This window comes from Salminus brasiliensis, chromosome 3 (assembly GCF_030463535.1).
Source record: "Salminus brasiliensis chromosome 3, fSalBra1.hap2, whole genome shotgun sequence".
NCBI classification, from domain to species: domain Eukaryota; kingdom Metazoa; phylum Chordata; class Actinopteri; order Characiformes; family Bryconidae; genus Salminus; species Salminus brasiliensis.
The window spans coordinates 23,656,941-23,676,861 of record NC_132880.1 but is presented as its reverse complement, the minus strand read 5'-3'; the positions used below and the strand labels follow the sequence as shown (position 1 = coordinate 23,676,861).

At 40.1% G+C, this 19,921-nt stretch overlaps 1 protein-coding gene across 1 annotated transcript in view; it reads right to left on the bottom strand.

Moving 5' to 3' along the window:
- Window positions 1-2,303: 2,303 nt before the first annotated feature.
- The window catches only part of syt11a (synaptotagmin XIa), a 41,546-nt gene continuing 23,928 nt past the window's right edge, over window positions 2,304-19,921 (bottom strand). Inside the window, exons 3-4 of the mRNA XM_072675627.1 lie at window positions 11,785-11,905; window positions 2,304-10,465 (exon numbers count right to left, since the gene is read on the bottom strand). Coding sequence (XP_072531728.1) covers window positions 10,155-10,465; window positions 11,785-11,905 — 432 coding nt within the window. The 3' untranslated portion in view covers window positions 2,304-10,154. The remainder of the gene's footprint in view (window positions 10,466-11,784; window positions 11,906-19,921) is intronic.

Here is a 19,921-nt window from a genome sequence, read left to right as displayed (position 1 = left end):
GAAAGGTTCCTAATGTGGCGGCCTAATGCACATACCCAGAAACACACTACACAACACCCCAACACTACTACACACTATTACTATATACACAAATCATCCATAACATTAACACCACTGACAGGTGACATTGATTATCTTCATCTACAGGCGCATCACAGGTGGTCAGTGTTCACAGTGTTCAGTACCTACCAATAGTGCTCCAACAAAGGACGATGAAGATGATGGGCACCTAAGACTCATTACCTCACATCTTACTGGACTTAAAGGATCTGTTGCTAACGTCTCTGTGCCAGAAACCACAGGACACCTTCTCTTGAATGGTCAGATCTGTTGTGGCGGTACTAATGTTATGGCTGATTGTATGTATACGATATATACTACATATGATGCATATAATAAATGTAAGGTATACAGTGTTGCTATACGTTGTTCTCCTGCCACCATTGCTGCACTTGCAATGCGGTCTGCCATTTTTTTTAAGTCATACCCGGTGTGGCTAGCTCCACCCTTTCTGTTCCGCAATGCATTGTGGGATGAGAGTGTCCATCGAAACCATAATTAACAACAAAAAAAATGACTAGTTCATCATGGACTTTTGAGTGTAATCAACTTTGGCACTTCTATCTGTGCTATATACTCAAACTGAGAACAGTCCACCAACCACAAATGCCCAAGCATCAGCGGCCTGTGGGCAGCGTCCTGTGACCGCTGATGAGGGACTTGAGGATGACCAAGACAAACTGGTCAGCAACAGATGGGCTTCAGTCTCTGACTTTACATCTACAGGGTGGACCAACTAGGTAGGAGTGTTTAATAAAGTGGACAGTGAGTGGACACGGTGTTTAAACACTCCAGCAGCACAGTGCTGAGAATGACCCACTACCCAAATAATAGCTGTGGTTGTCCAGTTGGGTCCTGGCCGTTGAAGAACAGGGTGAAAGGAGGCTAGCAAAGTATGCAGAGAAACAGATGGACTACAGTCTCTTTTCATCATCAGCTTTTTTTTATTAATTTTTTTACAGATGGTGTGATGTTTGCTTCCAGAGTTTGCTAGTATTTAACCCCTTAAACAGCATATTGCCTGCCGACGGGTCGGGTTTGTACAGAAGACCCTGTAGTTACTGAGTATTACGTATTAAGCCTGGCTGCATTAAGGGGTTAATTGAATCCATTCCTCCTTCTCCTAGTAAAATATTCCCAGTTGTACTGTCTGGTGTTGGATAGTTGTTCCTTCATCAGATTCTCCACTATTTTTTCTCCAAACATACCAATGAAATGTCCCCCATAACACTGGCTGCAACACGAGCCCAAAGGTCAATTGACCCACTCTTGTGCTTAACAGTTGGGGAGGTGTTCTTTTCATGAATATTTGTTGCCAAGCAAGCCAATGTCAATTCCCAATCAAAACTTGTTTCCAAACTGGATCATCAGGCTTGTTTAGATGCTTCTGATGCTGAATCATCCTGGCGAGGGCACAGGAAAAGTCTTATTTGTGCAGGTGTGCTGCACAGTAGAACAGTGCACCACCACTCCAGAGTCTATATTCCTGGAGGTCTTTGCAGTCAAATGTGGGTTGTGATTTGTATGTCTAGTAATGAAACTTGACCTCCACCATTCCCGTTAAACGCCATTTGTGAATTACCCATGAACTCAGGAAACTTGAATTGCCACATGAATTGCTTCCTTACAGTCCTTACAGCCTTCCCCTGCTTCGCTTGAATTTTTGGAGAGTGCTAGACAGCTGCTAGGAGCCAATGGCTGCTGATCGCTGTGGTTTTATAAAGCTGTGAAATTTGCATCACCTGGCCTTTCCTAACAATGGCACAGTGAACAAGCCATAGCCCTAAAAAGCTAATAGAGATCCGAGACCTTGGTAAGAGTCGTCTGCCAGCTCAAATCTCTTGGGTTACCCAATCACTCCATTTTTCACTGCAAAATTGTACAGATAAAAAAATATGCCTTTTGGAGATCAGATCATTTACATTTATGGCATTTAGCAGACGCTCTTATCCAGAGCGACTTACAAGGTAACTCGTATTACAGAGGTGGGCCAATGTAGTGTTAGGAGTCTTGCCCAGGGACTCTTATTGGTGTAGCGCAGCATAGTCACGAACCCTGGTCTCCCACATGGTGTTGTTGTAACGCAATGGTAGGTGGTGGTGTTATCTGTTGCGCCACACCAACCACAGATCAGTTCACCTTCTACTGACTTAACTACTGACAGTAACGGGGCTAACCACACTTTTTCATGCCTCTGTATTCACAGGCAAAAATAATAATAAAGAAAGCAGAGGTGTCAGGTGTAGTGGGTCAAATTTCCATTTTATTTGCACGTTCATTGTGTTAACAAATTCAACATACAGTACGAGTCAGCATTAGTGTAACATGTTTAGCATAGACTTAGAACAGCATTATGCACATTACGTGTCCTCGAAAGCAGTTTTCCTCCACATAAAAACGCACCGACTTTGCATCATCGAGTTGGGCCGATATTACGGTTACATCAGTAAAAGTATTATCTTTTTTTTTTTCTTTGCACCTCAATTTATTGTACAACACACAACAGCAAAGAACTGGGAGCTTGAATTTGGGAGGGCGAACGAGTGGGATGAGGGAAAAGTCGAATGGGGGGGGGAGGGGGGTCTCTGAAGGATTTTCTTTTTTTAAAAAGGGTAGAAACAAAAAAGAAAAGAAAAGAAAGATGTACACCAAAGAACCCATCACCATTTCAGGGAGAATTACATCTGGGCAGAAAGTGCTACTGCCTGATAGTGCATTGAGACAAACAATACTTTACAACCGGTCATATTTATATTATTTATATATATATCTATAAACAAGCTTTTGTACACCCAAGAAATAAAGAGGACCAAGGAGGAAGAAGGCATATATATATATGTGTGTGTGTGTGTTTCATTTTGTTTGGGTTGCATTATTTCACTGCCTTATTTCAAGGCTGCTATTTGTGTTTATTAAAAAAAAAAAAGCTGGCAATATAATATAATATGCACCAATTCTCCAGGGATGAGCTATCAGTGAGTCTAAAGTTCCAGGATGGCTGATCAGGAATAGACAGGATTTCGTTTCCCAGCACTGGACAACGTTAATGTGCTGAATGTACCAACTCAAATGGACTCAAATGGACTCCAATTTCCATATTAATAAAGTATAGCACATCTGCGCGATTACTCTGAAGAGTAAATCAACTGAATCACGTAACTGTGTGGACGTGATTCAGAATCGAGTCCATTTAATGAACGACTCTTTTCCTTTATGGCCGACGTATGAATGTAACATGGCTTCACAATGTGGTGTTCGGGGACCCCTAACGCATGTTAACGTATCAGTCCTCATTGGGCCGGACGACAGACAGATGATTAAGAGAGAGAGAGAGAGAGAGAGAGAGAGTTAGCGCTGGTGGTTTTCTAACCAACAGATTTCCACCATTTCCTCAACTGTTACAAGGCCAGCAAACTCATTCAGAATGGCTCTGGCTTGAAACGCTCCATTCTAGAGAAGCTCACCAAGTCAGAACTGCTCGCAGTGGTGGAGAGTCTCTACAAGCTCCCTCACAGAAGCGTGTTCTACACCAAAGGGTTAAAGATATGTATGGCCTGATGCCAGAGATACTGTTGTTGCCATAGTTTGGAGAAGATTTACGGCTAAAGATCGTTCACTGTGGAGGGATACATGCATGTTGGGTGTTGCGTGGCTAAAAATAGCCCCCAAAGGAAATTCAGATTCATATCTGAAGGATACGTGTGTAGGTTCACTGGCGGTTTTGGAAAGATATGTAGAATAGAAAGGTCATGGTTGTGCTGTCGTCATGGCAACCCCTGGTTTCTATACAGTAAGTTTCTCTACAATGGACCAGTTCATAGAAAACCCTGCCCCTTTTTAAAAATCGAGTTCACTGAGTTCATCGCTTGAAGACACATTTAGCCCATTCCTGTCCAAACACTACTTTTAGTAAACAGGAAAACGTGTTCTGATTGGTCTAAAGTGATTTGGTCTACGAGTATGCATTTTAATTTTGGGGGTGATTTTTAAAAAATGATTTAAATATTTTTATTCAGATTATCTCAGAATTCTCTGTTGTCTTGCCCAAAACACTAGATTCAATGAGACGAATCTGGACATTAACACACTGGACATGTGTCCGATATGGACAATAATGGGTTAAAGTAGTTCCAGCAGAAACCACAACTAGGTGTAATTAACATAAACACATGTTTAATAAGCACACATAGCAACTGATTCTCGTCTGTCTGGTACAAAGCTTAGACTGCTTCTCGCTCTCCCTCTCTCTCTCTCTCTCTCTTTCTATCCGCCTCTGTCTCTCGCCCGCTCACTCAGTACTGTGAACTCGGTCACACTGGGAATGAATAAGGACATGGGAATCTGCCTCAGGGGCTTCAGTGCTGTCTGAGTGACATCACTGGAAAACACACTTTTTGTCTCGCTTGCTCACTCACACACACACACACACACTCACTCCCTCCCTCCCTCCGGTCTGACCATCACTAGGCCAGTCTGTGCTAGCTCAGGGCCCTGTAAGGTGGTTGGGGGGGTCGGTCTTCTCACTATCAGCTAATCATTAGTACTTCTGACGCACAGTTCATTGAAACGAGCAGAGGAGCTGTGCGGAAAGTGCTGACTGTAAACGTTCAGTCCGTCCCACATTTTAGTGCAGTAAGTAAGAGGAGATATTGTATTGTGGTTTGATTTTGACACAAATTTGAAGAAAAGTCGTCCTTTGCAAGTCCACAAGCCTTTCCAAACATAATGCAAAATCTACAGTTAACATGTCCTCTGTAGGCAACATAATTATATATTATATTTATATAAATATTATATATATACATTTTATATGGGCCAAATTTGAGATGCTCCATACTCTATATAGTACTAAAAAGCGGTTCAGCAGACCAAGGCGGGCGCTGCCACTATGACCCGATAATCACTAGTTCGAAACCTTGGTCATGTTGCCTGCCGTTGGCCATCAGCAGCCGGAGCCTGACAGAGCACAACTGGCCATCAGCAGCCGGAGCCTGACAGAGCACAACTGGCCATCAGCAGCCGGAGCCTGACCGAGCACAACTGGCCATCAGCAGCCGGAGCCTGACAGAGCACAACTGGCCATCAGCAGCCGGAGCCTGACAGAGCACAACTGGCCATCAGCAGCCGGAGCCTGACCGAGCACAACTGGCCATCAGCAGCCGGAGCCTGACAGAGCACAATGGGTCTTTCTCTCTGCCCATGTCACCTCCGTGTGATGCTGGCTGATGTGGCCGTCTGCTAGCCTGCTACCCGGAGCTTTCCGGGCAACTAATGCGCTCGGATGTGACGTTGCATCGGCAGCAGTTGGAAAAGAGGATGTAGCTGCTTGCACATGTGTTGGGGGAGGTATGCGTCAGTCATCACCCTCCCAGTGTTGGGAGCATTTCCATGTGAGACAGGGAGAGTACTAAAGAGTGGGCTGGGTTATTGGCTATCCAAAATTGGGAAGGAATGTTGGGTAAAAAAAAAAAAAAAACTATTAATAGATTCAAATGTTTCTTTGAGCTGTCATGAGAACACATTTATTTTAAAGGCTTTTCTTATATCTATATATCACTGAAAATAGTTTTCGAGCTGTATTGACAGTGGAACCCTTTTTGGTGTTATAATGAACCATTTTGTAATATTCTATATTGAACCACATGCAAAATGTTTTCTTGTATTTAAAGAACCCCCTTTTTAAAGAGCATAAATAAAGGATATGTTTACTTATTTTCCAGGTTAGAAAATCAACAGAAATATAAATGCATTATGTAACTATGCCATTAATGATGGAATCACATGGCTGCATTTAAGGAGGACTTTTTTATGGTTAACTGATTTCGTATATCTTATTGACAGCAAGATATGTGACAGCAGTGTCTGATATGTGCAAAAGTCCAGTTTGGCTTTGATATGGGTCTCATCACAGCTATTTGGTTCTCTCCATATAATCTTTTTCGATAAGGAAAATAAAAAAGAGCATCTAAAAGTGCAAACACTTGCCTAAATCTGCATATTTTTAAAATGTTGCCATTTTCTAATCAGTATTTTCACAACTGATGGGAGCTATGGGAAATATATCCCACAGAGTATTACTGTCAAAGCTATGCGCATTCTATGGGCTTCTATCGAACTTCATTGCTCACCCTAATGGTAAATCTATTTTTGTACGAAAAACGAAGCCAAAGGCTACAGAAACGCGAGCCTTTTATGATACATTTTGTACATTTTTGCTACAAGGAAATAGGAAAAGCGGGCGAAGGAACAGGCTTCTTAAAAAACACGCACACTTATCCACATGTATCCGACAGCTATATAAACAAGTGGAATTTGGAGGAGATGCCGAGCACACTGAAAGAGTTCTACACTGAATTTACTGCCGTCGTTTTCCACGTTAATAACATCAACACTTTCGCTGCACTTAAGGACAAGTCTGTGCTGATGTAACTTAATATCCCATTCCTGATGGATGCGGCCGCTGAAGTAAACTCAGTGCAGCTCCGTCTGCAGTGTAGAATCTCTATGTACAACATGGCTGGAGTGGAAGTGTGTGTTGTAATACAAGTCAGACTCTGCTCAGACTAACATTTGCATGCTCGGTTTCCTAACCGCTTCTCTAAAAGTCACCCGCTGCTCACTGCTATTTACTTCAGCTGGTGTGAGCTCTGTGCTGACGTCCAGCTCTGACCGGAGTGTCATTTGACTGGGCTTCAGTGACTTCAATAACCCCTGCCTTCGGTAGCCCCTGTTTGAAAGAGCAAAGCTAGATGTAGCGTGATGGACATGGTGGTTCCCCTCCAACTACTTAAAAAGGTACATTTCGGTGTTCCTTTCATTTACCACTGTCTTTCTTCTTTACTGTGTGGTATTAACTGCCTAGTTCCTGCAGCCTAAAATGACCATAACCCTTTAAAACACTAGGCTTATTAGATCCTACAGGTTCGGCCTCCATTATATACAGTACTGTACAAAAGCTTTAGGCCTAAGCACATTATTTAACCCCCTTAAAAAGCCTATGGCCGAAGGCCATGTTATTACAAACTTTAAGAATAGCCCCACCAGTTTCTACAGAAGAGCCTATAGCTTGTAGAAACACCAGATTCCATTAGAACAGATGTAAGTAGGCATGTCTTTAGTACAGTGTAACAAGAACTTCTCATTTTGAACAAAGTAGTTGAGATCTTGTGAACTTGTTTGAAGACCAGAGTTTGGTTCCAGGTTTTTCACTGAATGCCTCCAGCCACCGTAGGCCAGGCTTCAGGGCAGAGATTCTATTCATTTGCTGAATTTAATATATTTAATGTATATGTGTTCCCTAAACTCTATATTTGTAAAGTATTTTACTCATAACAGAGGAGCCATATTTGGTGCTATATAGAACTATTTAAAGAAAGATTTCCTTATTCTTGAAAAACCAAGGAACTATTTGATTTAACATCAATAAGCACTGATCTGCCAAACCAGGTGTTGAATGATAATTATAAATAGTATCTCCCATGAGGGGAGCTTTGACCCTCTATGTAAGCCCCTCATAACTACATTACAGTCATATTTAACATCAGTTTCATAGGCCCCAAAATAGAACCCTGTGGGACTCCGCAAGATAGGCCTAACTAAACAGTTACCACATAATTCACAGTAGTTTCTGCATCAGGAATAAGAGCTGAATAATAAACCTAGGGTTCAAGGAGTTAATGAAGGATGACAGAGTTAACCACTACGTTTCATATTAATGTTATCTGTATTGATTCTAATTTTAGTGTTTACTGAGCAAGTGAACAGGTGGCTAACACATTTGTGCAGTACTGTATACTGTATATAACGTAGAAGCCTGGACCTGCCGGCGACTCCTGGCCTCCTGGAGCTCCTGGAACTCCTGGAACAGTGTCAACGTCCTCCTAAAGCTCTTCGGAAGTCGCTGCCATTCTACACGTTTTATCTCCCCAGCTTATTGCTGCAGCCGGCCGGGAAATGCTGAGCATAGATGATAAAGGGGGGAGTTTTTACCTTCAGGAACGAGTCCTCTAGACTGAAACTCTACCGGTGAAGCTGCTTTCAGGGGATCGAATACGGAAACAAAAAGGATCTTCCACCCTGCCTGAGAAACAGTGCCAACAGCCAGCGTTTATAAAGTGTATATTTAGTCTCTGCCAGGCTTCGGCTTTAAATATGCTAGATGATAAAGTTGCCATGACAACATGGCAATGATGTGGCGAGGCACCGGTGAGCAGGCTTGGATGACTAACAGGTTTTTTAACAGGCTCTTTCCCCTCCCAAATGAAAAAGAATAAAATAATAAAATAAAATAATAATAAATCATACCTCTATGTTTTGAGTATTATATCAATATGTCAGCAGTTTTGTTTGTTCTATTTTTCTAGAGTAACTCACTGTCTGAACTGTTTCATCGGCCTTGCGAATGTATCGTCAACACTGTTACCCACTCAAAGCATTAGCAAATGTAGCATGACAACATTTGTGAAGCCCTATGTTTGTAATGAGTGCGGTGAAATGGAGGGAATGGATGCTTCCATCGCCAGGGCTGGGTATCGTCGTTTAGATACAAATACAGACACGTTAACATCGAGACTTCATTCCCGAATTACAATTCCACGATTCCAATTACACCCTCAAAGTGGGCTTCAAACAAAACTGAGTGTAAGACACTAGAAGAGGGTGTGTTTACTGACTCGCAGACGAATCAGACGAAGTGTTGGCGCTAATTACTTGCAAACGGAATGTCCCCTGGTCCCCTGGTTTCGAGATGCTGGTAAGACCGATGTACTGAATATTGAACGACAGGGCATGTTTCAGTCCTTCAGTCGTTGCCATAAAAGTGTGGAATTTCGATACCCAGCCCTGTCCATTACAGTGAGTTAGAAGGCTGTTTTTTTTAGCAGTATTCTCCCTTTTTTTCAATCCCGAACCACAGAAATGAACCACGTCTTTGTTTGTTCTGGCATGCAGCTCAACAGAACGGGTTTGTAGATGCACCTGTATGCATAGGTGCAGCTTCTTTAGATTAGAGCATGGGTGCTCCCTCTTCTCTGTAGCAACTGGACAAAACCAGAGCCACGGGATAGAACCAGAACCGTAGACTGTCTGTTATTTATATGGATATGCTCGGATACATAATTAGCGAAAACCAGTCTGTTTTGTTGTTGTTGTGTTTTTTTTTGCAAATGATTCTCCAGAGTCCTTTCCAACTGGTTTCTTCAGACTGCTCCATAGCAGTGAGTGCAGATGGTCCAGTGCAGTACATGTACACGAGTGCACACACACCTGCCGATGTTGGGTTGCGAGGAGAAGAGAGGGTTTGTTATTATATATTTTTTTATCTCTGTCCTGGATATTTCTGGTGTTTTCCCTGCACGAACACACCTACCCCACCAACTGATCTGCTCATGAAAGCCGAAAATGAAATATAGAAATGTATATATACAAAATAAAGACGTGTCCATCGGCCAAGGCTGGTTAGTAAAGTTTGCTTCTTCAGTTTTACACTGGAAGTGTGACCCTAATATACAGGCTCAATCAGCAGGGTGCTAACAGCATGCCAAAATCATCACACACTCTCTTCAGTAATCTCTAATAGACTCTATAGTCTATGTGCATTCTGACATTGTATGAATCGCTGTTACTTATAAACATGCACTACGGTACATAGGTAGCATAGCATAGCTGCCACAGCCGATTAAGTCCATGTTTATAGACAGCAGTGTGTAATACAGTCAGGAACCACTTAACCAAGTCTGTTCAGTTCATGCGGTTCGAGGAAGAGTGTGTGATGAATTAGACATGCAGTTAACACACAGGTGATTGGTGGGGTGTAAGTGTCCCCTTCTTGTTAGCTACATTAGCCTCGTGACTGCAGTGTAAAATATGAATAAGCAAACTTCAGACACCAATCATTCCAATAAACCAATAATCAGACATCATTAATTGAAGGTAGGTAAGTGAGAACACCCACTTGTTTTGTTTTCCTGAGTTGGCTCAGGTGTGTTAGAGCAGGGAAACCACTCAAATATGCAGATCCAGAGGAATCAGAGTCGTGAGCCATTGCTCTAGGAGGTTACAATAAGGTGATGTAGGACACATTCCCGTTTTCTCCGTTAGTACTCCGCCAGGTTGTGCCACTTGGCAATCTGCCGCCGCGGGTTGTCACACACTTCCCTCCAGTGCGTGACGCCTGACGGGGTGGGGCTCTGACCGCCCAGGACCAGCCGGCCCACCACCTCGTTCTTGGTGGTGCGGTCGAAGTCGATGAGCAGGAACTCTATGGAGATGTCAGGCATGAGCTCGGCGGGGACATCGTAGATGAAGGACTCGTTAAAGACGGGGTTCAGCGTGCACTTCTTCACGTGAGTCTTCTTCTTAGCGATCCGGCGGCGGCCGTAAAACACGTTCACTTTCACGTATGGGTCTGTGGATTGAGAGAAGGACAGGGGTGAGACGGGGTTTTCCTGTCCCCAAAAAGTGCTGCACTGATCGTTTCTGAATTAATATGAAATATTACATCAGTTTTAGCTTTTAGGTTACTGATAATTGAGTAAACATTGCATTTAAGTACTGCACTTCACTCTCTAATAACAGAGGCTTCAGTTAAATTTATAGCCAAATCGATAAATGAAAGGCTAATCAATTACATTTTTCCACGGTAAGGGATTTCAATACATAACTGACATCATTTATCACAATCATAACATATCAGCCCTAAATATAATTATATATGATGAACAATTAGTCGCCAATATTTAAGAACTCACAGTAGATACTGAATAATCCAGTGAATATTGAATAATGTATAGTAGATACTGAATAATTCATAGTAGATACTGAACAATTCAGTGAATATTGAATACTTTATAGCAGATACTGAATGATCCATAGCAGATACTGAACAATTCAGTGAATATTGAATCATTTATAGTAGATCCTGAATAATTCATAGTAGATACTGAACAATTCAGTGTATATTGAATACTTTATAGCAGATACTGAATAATTCATTGTGAATATTGAATAATTTAGTGAATACCGAATAATTCAGTGAATATTGAATCATTTATAGTAGATACTGAACAATTCAGTGAATATTGAATACTTTATAGTAGATACTGAACAATTCAGTAAATATTAAATCATTTATAGTAGATCCTGAATAATTCATAGTAGATACTGAACAATTCAGTGAATATTGAATCATTTATAGTAGATCCTGAATAATTCATAGTAGATACTGAACAATTCAGTGAATATTGAATAATTTATAGTAGATCCTGAATAATTCATAGTAGATACTGAACAATTCAGTGAATATTGAATAATTTATAGTAGATCCTGAATAATTCATAGTAGATACTGAACAATTCAGTGTATATTGAATACTTTATAGCAGATACTGAATAATTCATAGAATATACTGAATAATTCATTGTGAATATTGAATAATTCAGTGAATATGTAATAATTTATAATAGATCCTGAATGATTCATAGTAGATACTGAATAATTCATTGTGAATATTGAATTATTTAGTGAATATTGATTTATTTAAAGTAGATACTGATACATTCATTGAATACTGAATAATTCAAAGTATATACTAAACAATTAATATAACATAAAAAACCTTTGACAAAGATTAAGTTGTTTTCTGAAAAGAAACTGTGCACAACACTACAGTGTGGACCGCTGCTGGTTCATCGAGGTCATTGTGTGTGTGTGTGTGTGTGTACTAACTGCCTGGCAGGCTGGTGATGTCCATGGTGGGCAGGTGTTTGGCTTTCAGCACCACAACGTTCAGTCTGTGAGTGGCAGGCTGGTAGGATAGAGACACCAACAACTCCCCACGGCTACCACACTGGAGAGAGGGAGAGGGAGAGGGAGGGAGGGAGAAAGAGAAAGAGAGAGAGAGAGAGAGAGAGAGAGAGAAATTAAAACACCCGTGAAAACATTGATCTACTGGATTACTCAACAGGATCATACATCTCAGCATACAACTATTACCTGTACACACAACTTTGTGTACAGCACAGACACTTAAACCATTTTTAACCAAAACCATAATGTTTATTAACACAACTGAGAACTGTGCATTCTGTCTATAAGCCCTGTTGAGGCACTATTCACTTATCCTTGTTGTTCAGCAGCACTGTACACACACACACACACATTTTCATTGCACACAGTCTCACACTCCAACAAGCAGAAAATGTGAAGATACAGACATGACTCATACATCTTATACAGAGATTCATTTCATCCCATGCTGCATCTGAAGGTCTCTCTCTCGCTCTTCTTCTCTCTCTCTGTTTGTCCTCACTCCTCGGGTGAGGATTCCAGTGCTACTCCTGGTTATCACCATGGCAACTCACAGTTGGAGGCAGACTGGAGCTGAGCTTGAACTTAAGAAAGATATGTTTTGTGTGTGTGTGTGTGTGTGTGCAGGCTCCAGAAAGTCATAATTAATAGCCAAAGCCTCTAACCACGGTGCTCGTGGACTGTGCACTGTTCAGGACCTATCCAGGCTCCACTCACAAATGCACTCCTTGGGGCTCCGGGTGGCTATGTGGTCTAATGCGCTGCCACTATGGCATAGTAAAATTCCCAGGCCGTGCCGCTTTGCCATCAGCGGCCGGAGCTTGATAGAGCACAATTGGCCGTGCTCTCTCCGGTGGGGTAGATGGCACTCTCTCCCCTTGCCACTCTTAAACAATGTTGGCCGGCACTGGCTTCTGTTAGGTGGTCTGGTGGAGCTGGGGACCCGATGCTTTCCTCTGAGTGTGTAGGCAGCCTAGAGAGAGCCTAAAGAGGCGGTGCATGTATTGGAGGAGACTCGTGTGAAGTCCTTACCCTCCTAGTGTCGGGAGCATTGCTAGTGCTAGAGGGAGCTCCAAAGCGGTGGGTTGATTTGCTGTACCAAATTGGGAGGTAAAATTTGATGAACAATAATAAAAACTATAATAATAAAATGTACTAGCAACGGTTGCTAGGTTGGACAACCTAAATAACTAAAGGATTGAGTTTACATTCACTATACTCACTTTGAGCGGCTCTATGCTGCCGGATCTACACTGTATGTCTAAAGGTATCCAGACAGCTCTTCTAAGGAGTGCACCCAATGCTGACCCATGCAGCTTGTATAATCTCTATGGAAAATCACTGACCAATAGAACGGGGTGCTCTGGAGCAGCCGCACATCAAGTTCAAGTGCGACTATTGCGCTATGCACTATTCACTGTACAGTCTTGTGGTCAGAGAGTGATGTAGCTGCTCAGGATGCTCTCTACAGTTCCCACTGCGGAACATGAAGAGGAGAGGAGGGTGAAGATAAGCTTTCTCCAGTCTCTGTGGTTTCACTCTTCTGTTATATCCTGGCTATGGAGCTGATGTCGAGGGGCACATGAGTCACAAGGTATCACAAATAATCATTTAATATCGGTACCTAACCTCACTAGGGCCTTGTTCACACCTGGCAGTAATAGGCATCTTGGGTGATCCTATCATAAGTGGCCAGTGTGACCTGTTCCCACCTATGGGACTTGCACGTCTGGTGTGCACCCATAACAGCCTGCAAAGGCCTGTGGTCATAAGAGCAGATACAAACACATCTTTTTGTTGTTTTTGCTCCAGCATCTGCTCTGAAGTATTTATTGTAGCCTAAATACTAAACAATTTAAAGTGAGTACTAAACAAAACATAGCACTGAATAATCCATAGTAGATACTGAATAACTCATAGTGGATACTGACTAATATAGCAGATAGCTAGAATACTGACTTCATAGTGGTAATAGTATAATTCTTAACAGATACTGAATAATAGTAGATACTGAATCATTCATAGTAGATACTGGATAATTAATAGTAGATACTGAATTATCCATAGTAGATATTGAATAATTCATAGTAGATACTGAATCATTCATAGTGGATACTGAATCATTCATAGTAGATACTGAATCATTCATAGTGGATACTGAATAATTCATAGTAGATACTAAATAATTCATAGTAGATACTGAATTATCCATAGTGGATATTGAATAATTCATACTAGATATTGAATAATTCATAGTGGATACTGAATCATTCATAGTGGATACTGAATAATTCATAGTAGATACTGAATCATTCATAGTAGATACTGAATCAATCATAACAGATACTGAATAATAGTAAATAGTGAATACTTCATAATAGTTGCTAAATAATTCATAATAGTTGCTGAATAATTCATAGTGGATACTGAATGTTACTTTTAAAGTTAATAACAAAATAATATTCCACTAAAACTGTGCTGAAATGGTGCAGTTTTGCTGCTGCTTGACTGTATTTTCTGTCTTTTACTCTCCTCCAGTGTCTTCACTCTCAGTGCACTGGCTGGTTATGCAGTGTACTGCAGTTCATCCTTTTTCTCTCTTTTGTAATCACTTAACTGTCTGCGAGTGCGGACCACGCTCCATCTGTCTGTGGCCAGCCCCCCTCCGCTATTCTTAATCCTTCCTTCTCTCCATCACTCTTTTTCCTCACTCTCTCTCTCTCTCTCTGTCTCATCCTCTCTCTCTAATTCCTCCTCTCTCCAGCACTCTTTCTAACCAGTTTCTTATCTTCCAGGTTACACACAGATGGGAGCCATTTGAGAGCCAATGTGAAGCATTTACATAAATCACTTTAAAATGTTTGTATTTGCATTCATTTATATTTTTATTTCATTTGATACGCTTTACTTATGTATACTTACTTGATCAAGACTGTCACGGATATGCAAATTAAATGCATGACAAAAAAATGTAAGACGGCAATTTATATTCTGAATAAATCAGCAGTGATTTCCGTTCCGTAGATGTCCGTTCTCTAGATGTTAGTAACATCTGATGCACATTCCTATTAATATGCATTTCTGGCCTTACAGGGTTGTGTATCATCGCTGTCATGAAAAAAAAAAACTTGCACACAGCTTTCCAGGAAAAGGAAAACCCTTCTTAGCTTTCAATGGAAGTCATTTGGTCTGTTCATTGTGAAATTCTGACAGCAGCCAGATTCGAATTACGTAAAAAGAAGTGAAAAATTGTAAAAATGGAAATACAAGGTTTTTGCGTAACAGCGACGACATTATCAGTATCATTAGTTTACCTTTTTTTCATAAAATATTTTATTTATTAATAATTATTTATTAATTCATCAAAAATGAATTAAGTCTTTGTATATTTGGCATTTCTGTGTTCCAGCATTAAGAATCTGCATTCATTTAAACTGAACTTAATATACCGGTTGATATCTATTTCTATCTAGTGTAAGCTACACTAAAACAGTGTCACTTAGAATTGAATACAATTCAATTCAATTCAATTAATTGTGTAAATTAATTAATACATAATAAATAAATAATAAACATGTTACAAACATCCTGACAAAATCCTTTGTTTAATCAAATTACAGGGGAACAGTTTCTTCCTGTGTGCTGTTAACCTGAATACACAAACACACACACACACACACACACCCTGTTCCTGACCGTGTTTTATCTATTGTCCTTGCACTACTGTGTGTTCTACCTATTCTGTACCACAGATGCAGCCTGACTGTGTACTGGTTGTACTGTACAGGCCTGTATTACTGTAACAGGTGTCTTTGTCTTGCCCTTGGGTTTCCCCTTCCTGGTCTGTCTATGGCCCTAGCTCCGCCTTGTCATTAGTGCTTCCACCTGTGCCTTCTTTGTAGCCCCGCCCCTCTCGTTAGTCACATGTGCATGTGTATGTTTAATGGCGTTTATTAATCATGTCAGTTTCCAAGTGTTTGTTTTGTCCTTTTTGTTGGTTTCTCTGGTTCCTGTTTTACTTTGTTCTATTTATGTTAAATAAACAGTATCTGCATTTACGTCCGCCTCTGCCTCCGAGCTTTTGACACAATATAAAATATAAACACTCATAAAAAGCTCATATATCGCACGGTGTGTGTGTGTGTGTGTGTGTGCGTATGCCTAGAGACTGGAGCTTATCTCCTATTTACTAAAAGGCCTGCAGTTCCTGAACAGCCAGCAGTAGCAGCAGCAGCAGCACAGATGATGGGATTATGACTACATCTTCCATGATGCAATGGTTTTACTGTAGACCACAGCTAATCTCCCATGATGCCACTGGGTAACAGTTAAAACCTCAGGGTCACTAGGCAGTAATTGCTTCTTATGTAAGAGCAATCAGGCCAGGATACGCTGCTTCTGCTCCTTCTGAGAACATTTGTTTTTTTGCGTTTTGCCGCTGTTCCTCTTACCACTCACAGCGTGTGCAGCCATGTGTGTGCTCTCCTTTGCATTGTGTAAAAAGGGGCTTGCTCGCTCATGTGGCCATAAACAATTGAACCGGGTTTATTCGACTCCAATAAATTACTACGAATGAAATGATGGTTCATTTAAAGTAGTTATTTGAGTTGAATAAAGCCACATGAACGGGCAAAGCACTTCTAACAAAGCAGTTCTTTAGGGAAAGATGACATGAATCATGTACTGTCACATTAAATTAGGTTTAGTTTGTTTAATAAAATTCATTCGATTCAGAATCATCTTTTAAAAAATAAAAAAGTAAAAGTAGGCCAACAGATTTAGTTGTCTTTGGTGTAGAATGGTGTGAAAATCGAACCCTAGTCCACCATGGGAACGGTGGCATTGCCCATTTCAATGAACCAACCGCTATAAATATTATAAAGAGATATGATTTAATTTCATACAAATATTTTTTCAAAAAACAATGCATATATTTTTAGTATTGAAATAAATAAAATGTAAAATAAACTTCCATTATTTCACTAAAGCTTCTAAATAAAATATTATTACATAACATTATTAAGCAATATTAGTATCTATCTATTTTTTATTTATAGATTTATAATTTTTTTAAATGTGAAAATGCTGTTTAAAAAAGGTGTTTTATTGTATAAATTACTGTATAAATACTTTCAATCACATTTGCACTGTGAAAAGAAATGTATAGCAGGCCAACACTGAACAATAACTTCCTATTAAATTGGAGTAATATATTTATTATTGAAATAATAAATATTATTGAATACATATATTTTTATTATTGAAATAAATAAAATATAGTATAAAGTTCCGTGACTTTAATAAAGCTTCTAAATAAAATATTATTACATAACATTACTAAGCAATATTAGTATCTTTCTCATTTGTTTTTTTATTTATAGATTTATAAATTGTTTAATGGGAAAATGCTGTTTAAAAATTGTGTTTTATTGTATAAATTACTGTATAAATACTTTCAATCACATCTGCATTGTGAAAAATAAAAAAGTATAGCAGACCAACACGGAACAATAACTTCCTATTAAATTGGAGTAAGCCTTCCTAGTCCCAGGCCCCTGACCATGAAGAGCTGTGGTGTTGATGAAAACGGTTGATCTCCTGTCTCTTGACAGGGGGGTTAAGATGGGAATAAGCAGTAAACAAATTAAGGGGGGAGGAACACAGACTAAATATCTGGTAATAATAATTTAATGATATTTATGCCATTTCAGTTTAAGCACATCTACTAATGTTTTTCAGTTGCTCAAGATAAAACGTGTTGTTGTTGACTGAACATAGACTTAAAACTAAAAAAAAATTTGTCAATGGGAGAATTTTTGACTAAACTAATTTGGGGCAATTTAAAAAGCCCTCTGTATTAAGTTACTTTGTCATGTTCGGCTTTATTACGTTGGCCTGCCATCATTTGTTTCACGGTGCAAATCTGATTAAAACTATATATACAGTAATATATACAATACAAACAACAAACATTTTCACATTTGAAATACGTGTGCAATACGCTGAAGTGCCTGGGCCTTTATCGACCACCCAAACGGCAGAAATTGATTAACCTAGTATTGGTATGCCAACTATGACAATAAATCTATATAAAATGCTTTTAGTTTTATTATTTAATGTTATTTTTATAAATGTATATTTTTTATCATGATATCTTGGTGTTCTTGGGGGCCCCCTGGTGGGTGGGGGTTGCATTTGGAAACTTGGACAAGCTATAAGGAGCGCTTTAGCCCGAACTACATTTTGAATGAGACAAAATTAAGGCTAGCCAATCTGAATTTTAATCCAAAAACTTCACTAGCTAACCTCTTTCTCTCCATTCGCCGTGTGTGTATGTGTGTGTGTGCTTGTGTATGAGTGTCAGAATAATGGCTAATGATCTGAGTGCTGCTTTCCGGACGGAGGCTCAGATGGACGTCCTCCAACATGTAGAGATATTGCAGATCGTTACGGACACACACTCTTCCTCCGCTGTTAGAGTGTCCTAATGGGGCTTCAATCAATACACACTCCCAGCAGCCATACAGGACTGCTCCGCTAATGTGGCGCTGTCAGGATTACTGTAAGAATATGCAGAAATGCAAGTATACTGGGACGCATTTCTGCTGTGAGTTGTGTCGTGTGGAAAGGCCTGCATAAGGCAGAATATGCTGTACAGTACATGCTGTTTTGAAATGCTAAGAAAGCCCATAAAACTCAAGGGCTGTTACATAATTGATGAATTCTTCTCATTCATATTTAATTACGCGAGCATTCATTATGCAAATTCATGGCCCCCTGCTAACAGCTCTGGAGAGTCAATAATTATCTCTCTCAGAATCCTTCTGCTGTCTCTTCCTCACCGTCATGTTATACTTTTAGCTCTCTCTCTCTCTGCGTCATCTGTGTGCCAGCTTCCTTTCTAAAGCCAGCATCATCTCCTCCACATTTATATCTTAATACTTCGGTAATGTTAGCACTTCTTAATCCTTGCAATCCCGTGCAAATACTTCTCTTACATTCCTGTTCGACGACAGTAAATGTAGGGCTTATACGAAATCACACCGTAAGTAACATTTCAAGGCCAATTGTGTGTTAAATTTCACCAGAGAAGCTGAGATGATTTAGAATGATGTACTCAAATTACAGTCAATAAGGCCGCCTTGATACTTGACACTCAAGGAATTAAAGCAATAGACTGACCATTTTTTTCCACTTACTCCAAATGTATTCGATCGTTTTTGGACAAGACATATTTGGTGTCTGAAGACTGCTTCTTTAATTGTTAAAGGGGCCATATGAAAACTGAAATTGCAGCCGATCCGAAAACGAAAGCGATTAGTTAAAGGCGTTTGACTCAACAGCGGTCAGAAGTTGGGCTAATGGTCTTGGGAGTGTTTTCCACTGTTTTTCGGGCAAATTTAGTTTCAGGCTAGTTAATACTTGAACTTAGCATGTCGCTAAATTCACAACTACAGCGAGCTTGTTTCTTTTCCCACCTGTCTTCAGAGCGTGCCTTCACCTCTCAGTGAGCCCCCACATGTTTCAGCAAATTGCAATAATCCATTTGTTTCAGTGGTCTGCAAAAGGAGAGCTCTAAATTCAGTAGGTGCAGTACGTGTGGCCGCAGTGACTCCCGCCACCTATGACGTCTAATGCATACCCTCTATAGAAACTCTGCCATTGCCACTCTTGGCCTGCTACGCTGCTAAGCTGCTACATGAGACCTCTCGTGAGAACTGCGTCAAGCTGAGCACAGTGTTGCTAATTCCTCAGTAAGGACAGTAGCTATTGGCTGTCCTAAAAGTCGCTAGAAGTCGCTAAATGACGTCATCGCCTAATTTGCATAATTCTTCATTTGCTTGTAAGCTGTAGAATGAACTACAAGAATGGTTAGAACTACAAATACAACTTCTTCTGTTGCTTTTTTTGCCTTTACCTTTATGACTTTAATGCTTTGTCTAGACCCACATTACATAAATCATTTTTATATAAATGACATAAATCAATGATGTCCTGTGTTGTTAAATATTAGCATATCAAATTGAATTGAACAAAAAAATTGTTACGTGGGTAA